This window comes from Babylonia areolata, chromosome 8 (genome assembly GCF_041734735.1).
Source record: "Babylonia areolata isolate BAREFJ2019XMU chromosome 8, ASM4173473v1, whole genome shotgun sequence".
NCBI classification, from domain to species: Eukaryota; Metazoa; Mollusca; class Gastropoda; order Neogastropoda; family Buccinidae; genus Babylonia; species Babylonia areolata.
In genome coordinates, this window is record NC_134883.1 from 13,947,810 (window position 1) to 13,955,309 (window position 7,500).

Here is a 7,500-nt window from a genome sequence, read left to right on the forward strand (position 1 = left end):
ATCCTGCAGTAAGGTATATACAAATTGTTACTCTATTTACAGACTTTAACCCTTTCCTAATCCCCCAGTTATGTACACACAAACTGTAACTTTATTTACAGACTTTAACCTTTTCCAAATCCTGTAGTAAGGTATATACAAACTGTAACCCTTCCCCAATCCCGGAGCAAGGTATATACAAAGTTCCCTTGTCCTGTATTATGGTAATTACAAACTTCAACCCTTCCCCAATCCGACAATGAGATATATTTACAAATTTTAATCCGTCCCCAATCATGCAACGAGATATCTACAAACTTTAACTCTTCCCCAATCCTGGAATGAAATATCTACAAACTTTAACCCTTCCCAAATCCTGCAATGAGATATTTACAAGCATTTACCAATCCTAAATCCTGCAGTAAAGTATTTATAAACTTTAACTCTTCTCCAGTCCTGCGTGAGATTTTTACAAACTTTACCCATTTCCCAATCCTGTAGCACAGAATACACAAACAATAATACTTCCCCAATCCTACTGCAAGATACATACATACTTCAGCCATTCCCCTATTCTACAGTAAGGTATATACAAACGGGAACCCTTCCCCAATCCTGGGGCAAGGTATATGCAAACTTCCCAAATCCTGTAGTAAGGTAATTTACAAACCCAAATCCTGCAATGAAATATTCACAAATTTTAACCCTCTCCCAGTTCTGCAATGAGATGTTTACAAACTTTAACCATCTCCCAATCCTGCAGTTAGGTATGTACAATATTTAACCCTTTCCCAACCCTGCAATGAGATATGTACAAACTTTAACCCTTCCCCAATCCTACAGTAAGGTATATACAAACCACAACCCTTCCCCAATTCTTAAGCAAGGTATACACAAACTGTAACTCTTCCCCAATCCTGTGGTAATGTATTTACAAATTTTAACTCTTCCCCAATCCCGCAGCGAGATATTTACAAACCTCAACCATTCCCCTATCCTGGAGCAAGGTATAGACAAGGTTCCCTAATGAGGTATTTACAGACTTCAACCCTTCCCCAGTCCTACAGTAAGGTATACACACACTTTAACCCTTCTTATATCTTGCAATGAGGTGTGTACAATCTTTAACCCTTCCCAAATCCTTTAGTAATGTATATACAAACTTTAACCCTTCCTCAATCCTGCGGCATGGTATATAAAAACCTTAACCCTTCCCCAACCCTGCAGTTTATCAATATACAAACCTTAACCCTTCCCCAACCCTGCAGTTGGCAATATACAAACCTTAACCCTTCCCCAACCCTGCAGTTAGCAATATACAAACCTTAACCCTTCCCCAACCCTGCAGTTTAGCAATATACAAACCTTAACCCTTCCCCAATCCTGCAGTTAACAATATACAAAACTTAACCCTTCCCCAACCCTGCAGTAAGGTGTATACAATCCTAAACCTTTCCCCAATCCTACAGTGGAGTATTTACAGGAGTACGGCAAACACAAAGTGAACTGACTTGTCAGCAGGGAGGCCGGCGATCTGCCAGTCACGGATGATCACGGGGTCTCCCAGGGTGTGGGAGAGAGAGAAGGACTCGGAGATGGGGATGCCCTTCTCCTTGCACATGGAGTACCACTCTTTCAGACAGTCCTGCAACACGTGCAGCATTGTATTGTGTTGCTGTTGTGTTTGTAGTTGTAGTTGCTGTTGATGAGTAGCTTTTCGAGTTTTTGGTCCAACCTTTGTCACGATGTGTGTGTGTGTGTGTGTGTGTGTGTGTGTGTGTGTGTGTGTGTGTGTGTGTGTGTGTGTGTGCGTGCGTGCGTGCGTGCGTGCGTGCGTGCGTGCGTGCGTGTGTGTGTGTGTGTGTGTGTGTGTGTGTGTGTACTGGACTTGGATATGGGCTTATATATTGTTTTGGGTGAGTGACAAGCCTGTGGATGCACGATCAATTTCCAAATAGATGAATAAAAATGTATTGTACTGTATTGTATTGTGTTGTATTGTACTGTTCTGTCTGTGGATGTGTCTGTGGTTGTTGTAGTGTTTGCTGTTGGGATGAGTTAGGTTGCTTTGTTACAGTGTTGTAGTCCATTGTGTTGTGTTGCATTGCATTGTATTGCATCACTACTTGTTGTCGCGACAGATTTCTGTGTGTGAAATTCATGCTGTTCTCCTCAGAGAGAGCGCTCCGCCCACAGTGCAGAACCATCGATTGTTTTCCCCTTTTTTATCTGGAACTGTATTGTGTGTTTTGCAGTCAAAGTGGATTTTTTCGACATAATTTTGCCAGGGCAAACAGACAGACAGACAGGCCAGACAGACAAACAGACACAAGCACGCAAACACACACACACATAAACATTCACGCAAACACACACATGCATTCCCATTTACTCATATGTTCACAATCACACACACGGACTCCACACCACCAAACAAACCAACCAAAACCAAACCTGAAAGACAAAGAAGAAAGAAATCGAAGAAAGAACGATAACAATGATAATACAGATAACACTTCCGGGGATGCTTACCTGTCTGAAATCCAGAATGAACGGTCCCAGGTAGGCCACGACAGCAGCTGACAGCAGCACATCTCCAATGATGTTGGTGTACTGCTCTGTCAGGTCTTCTATATTCTGTCCACAGCATAATCATCGTCATCCGATTACAACCATCATCTTATCATACCTACCCAAGGCCATCTCCCTATTGTAAAAAAAGAAACTGTGGGATAAAAATCAAGATCAACAACTCTTTATAACTAAAGAAATATGTTTGGACAACTGTGTTACACGTAAATATAATACAAAATTTACTCTGAAATGAAACGTACTCACTGAAGCTCCGAGTCAGTTCTGTTCCGATAATATCTTTAAAAAGCACACTCCACTGGCTAAGTAGTATAAGTGTTTATTTGTCATATATTTGGGTTTCTTTACCTCTTCTTAAACCACTATGTAACTTTCACAGAAAGAGAGAGAGAGAGAGAGAGAGAGAGAGAGAGAGAGAGAGAGAAGGGGGAAGTTAAATAAGCACAGGATTTGGTTTCTTTAGATATATAATGACAAGATGACTGAACTTCAATGAAGTGTGATCCATGATACTCGAAGAAAGAGTAACACACACAAAGTGATCGTGCTTCCTAATCTTGAAAAAAAAAAAAACAAAAAAAAACAAAAAAACAACCCAATGATATACACACAGCACGACACTGCAGAGGCTGATGATGACAAAATATCGAAGAGAAATGATAAAACAATGGAACCATAATGAAATGAAATGTCGATAAGCTAACAGAAAAAAAACCCAAGGCAATTACCTGGGTCCACCTGGACTTTTCTCCACCCAGTCCACTGATAAGTTTTTCCGCTCTCTCAATCTTGACCTTACACAGCTCGATGTTGTCTTCCAGACTCTGTGAACAAAACGACACAAGAAGCATTTTTTACAGTGATGAATGGTATTAAAGGTGCATTTTTTTTAAACCGCGTGTAGTAGCCATGTATTAACTGAGCATAGATACACACGTACACGAATATTGGACAGTACGCAAGCCTACTCCGCACGCACACGAACGCACAAGCACACACACACACACACACACACACACAAGCACAAGCACAAGCGCGCGCGCGCGCACACACACACACACACACACACACACATACACACACACTCACACACAAGCGTGCGCACGCGAATTACCCACAAACTCACACCTTCCAACAACTCTTTTTTTTTCTATCAAGAAAAACCAACATATTTATAATTTCTCTATTTTGTGTCAAGAGAAGGAGAGGACTGGGCCTCGTCTTCCAGTGCCGAGCCCTTGACACAGTGGATAGGAATTCACTGCCCCGATGTCCGTGTAAGGTTATGGAACCTTTAACCTTTAATTAACCTTAAAACTGTGTACCGTTTTTTGTTTTGTTTTGTTTTTTGTTGCAGTTTGGTGAAAACGTTGTCCTGCTGTCTTGTGAACCTGCTATATATTTCTGTCTAAAAACAACCCTATATAGCTTATGTACTGTGTACCGTCCTCCCCCCCCCCCCCCCCCAATCTCCCATCCCCCCGCTGTTTGGTGAAAAGGTTGTTCTGCTGTCTTGTAAGTATGGTATATATATTTATATCTATCAAAACACACACACACACACACACACACACACACACACACACACACACACACACACACACACACACACACACACACACACACACAAAAATGTATAACATTTCTATACTGTGTACTGTTTTTTTTCCTGCTGTGTATAAAATACAACCAAAGAAACCACACAAAAAATCGCATTGAGAGAAAGGATGAGGATACGTTAAATATTTCCGGTCCATGGATGTCTTTCGCATTTGTTGTTGTTGTTGCTGTATATAGCTTCTATACTGTGTACCGTTTTCTCTGCTGTTTGGTGGAGAGGTTGTTCTGCTGTCTTTGTAAATATATAATGTATTTATATCTGTTAAAATAAACACACAAAAAAACATGTATAAAATTTCTCTACTGTGTACTGTTCTTTTTCCTGATTCTTCAATCACCGATATGTGTGACGGGGCATTAAACAAAATTCTTCCTTTTTCCTGATGTCTGGTGAAAATATTGTCCTGCTGTCTTGTAAATATGGAATATATTTCTATTTGTTAAAATAAACACACAAAAAACATGTATAAAATTTCTAAACTGTGTATTGTTTTGGTGAAGAGGTCGCCCCGGTGACTCGTAAATATGGAATATATTTCTATCTGTTAAAACAAACACACACACACAAAAAACTTGTATAAAATTTCTATACTGTGTACTGTTGTTTTTCCTGATGTTTGGTGAAAACATTGTCCTGCTGTCTTGCAAATATGGTATATGTTTCCATCTATAGAAAAACCAAAAACCAAAACATAACAACAACAACAAAAATGTATAAGATTTCTATACTGTGTACTGATTATTTTCCTGCTGTTTATGAAAACATTGTCCTGTAAATATGGTGTATATTTATATCTATCAAAACACACACACACACACACACACACACACACACACACACACACACCATGTATATAATTTCTATACTGTGTACCGTTTTTAGTGGAGAGATCGCCCCGCTGTCTTGTAATTATGGTATATATGTATATCTATATGAAAAAAAAGTTTCTTTTCTGCTCTTTGATAAAAACATTGACCTGATGTTTTGTAAATATGGTATTTATATCTATAAAAACGCATAGAAACATGTATATAATTTCTATGCTGTTTACCGTTTTTTTCCCGTGCTGTTCAGTGGAGAGGATGACTGCTGTCCACATACAAAAAACATGTATATAAAATCTTTACTGTGTTCTGTTTTTTGCTGCTGTTTCGTGTAGAGGTTGTCCTGTTGTATTGTAACGATAGTATACATCTATAATTTTTTTTTAACTAAAACAATGTATATAATTTCAACACCGCGAATGCCTACTCTTTTTTTCCTGCTGTTTGATGAAAACGTTGCCCTGCTGTTTGTAAATATGATATAAATTTCTATCCATAAAAAAAACATGTATCGGGTTTTCCCCAACAAAATGAACAGCTTTTTGACAAGTTGAACCGCTTGTTCACGCAGACAAGGCTATTTTTAGACTGACGCTGATTGACAGATGCCAACACCTGGCAGATGTCATGAACATGATGAAGGTCACATAGCACAGCTTTGATATTGGATTTTGTGACATGCTGTTTTGAATTTGACAATACTCGTATAATTTGCGTCCGAACTTTTAGATATTTTGCAGACTTGTTGAAGATACCCTAAGGTTACTGTGTGAAAACTTTCAATGAATTCAGTTTCTCTATCACTGAGAAAATACTTGTCAAAAAGCGGTTCACTTTTGGGGGGACACCCGATATATAATAATTTCTACACTGTGTACCGTTTTCTCCTGCTGTTTGGTGGAGAGGTTGTCTTGCAGAGCCTGCAGTTTGTCTGTCACCTCCTTCAGCTCGGCCTGTTTCTTGGCCAGTGTCGTCAACTGTTCGTTCAGGTCAGCCTGGGCCTTGTTAAGGCTCTCTTGCTTGGGAGCCACCACCTGGAGACAAAAACAATGTCATGAATAGTGATGATGATGATGATGATGATGATGATGATGATACCTTGTTCGGGCTCTCCTGTTTGGGAGCCACCACCTGGAGACAGAAACAACGTCATGAATAGTGATGATGGTGATGGTGATGATGATGATGATGATGATGATGATGATGCCTTCTTCAGGCTCTGCTGTTTGGGGACCACCACCTGGAGACAGAAACAACGTCATGAATAGTGATGATGGTGATGATGGTGATGATGATGATGATGATGATGATGATGATACCTTGTTCGTGCTCTCCTGTTTGGGAGCCACCACCTGGAGACAGAAACAACGTCATGAATAGTGATGATGGTGATGATGATGATGATGATGATGATGATGATACCTTGTTCGGGCTCTCCTGTTTGGGAGCCACCACCTGGAGACAGAAACAACGTCATGAATAGTGATGATGGTGATGATGGTGATGGTGATGATGACGCTGATGACGACGACGACGATGATGATGATGATGATCAGGATGATAATGATGGCGAAGACGATGATAATGCCTTATTCAGGCTCTCCTACTTCGTGGCCACCACCTGGAGACAGTAACAAAAACGTAATGAACAGTGATGACGATGATGATGACGAAGACGACGACGACGATGATGATGATGATGGTAACGACGACGACGACGACGACGATGATGATGATGATGAAGACGACGACGACGATGATGGTGATGATAATGATGGTGATGAAGACGACGATGAAAATGATGATGACGATGATGGTGATGAAGACGACAACGATGATGATGATGATGATGATGATGATGATGATGATGCCTTGTTCAGACTCTCCTGTTTGGGGACCACCACCTGGAGAGAACAGCAACAATATTATGAACAGTGGTGACAATGATGGTACTAATGATGAAGACGATTATGATGGTGACAATGAGGATGGTGATTTTGAGTCAAAAATCCATCGAGGCAACATGTGTTTGTTCTGTATTGTCCGTGTAGCATATTCAGGATTAAATGGCTACGACAGTCTTGAGTAGAAGCTGACTTGCGTTTGCACATTTTCTCTGTCATTGCTGCTGCGTCCATAATCATGGTCAGTGTTCAGTGTAAGGACAGGCCCAGAGCTTCCTTTTTTGAGGAAGTGTCTGAATTTGTTCTAATGTACTTTTTATTTATCTGTGTGCTAGCTGAATCGACAGCAAAATCAGCGCTGGCTTGAAGCTGGGAATGGATCAAGTTGTCACTCTTTATTGTAGGTTGGTCCTTTACTCCATTATCCTCGCTGTTCTTTCATTTCGAGTGATGATCTCTCTCTCTCTCTCTCTCTCTCTCTCTCTCTCTCTCTATATATATATATATATATATATAAACACCCACACCCACACTTTCTTGGCCGAGAGAGTGGGGATGTAACTTGGGCAGACACTCTCCA

General features: G+C 40.3%; 1 protein-coding gene across 1 annotated transcript in view; it reads right to left on the reverse strand.

Annotated features, from left to right (window-relative positions):
- Window positions 1-7,500, reverse strand: part of LOC143284975 (dynein axonemal heavy chain 3-like) — a 198,196-nt gene that overhangs the window by 33,625 nt on the left and 157,071 nt on the right. The window contains exons 61-64 of the mRNA XM_076592137.1: window positions 5,895-6,050; window positions 3,300-3,395; window positions 2,512-2,616; window positions 1,491-1,624 (exon numbers count right to left, since the gene is read on the reverse strand). Of these exons, the coding sequence (XP_076448252.1) occupies window positions 1,491-1,624; window positions 2,512-2,616; window positions 3,300-3,395; window positions 5,895-6,050 (491 nt within the window). The remainder of the gene's footprint in view (window positions 1-1,490; window positions 1,625-2,511; window positions 2,617-3,299; window positions 3,396-5,894; window positions 6,051-7,500) is intronic.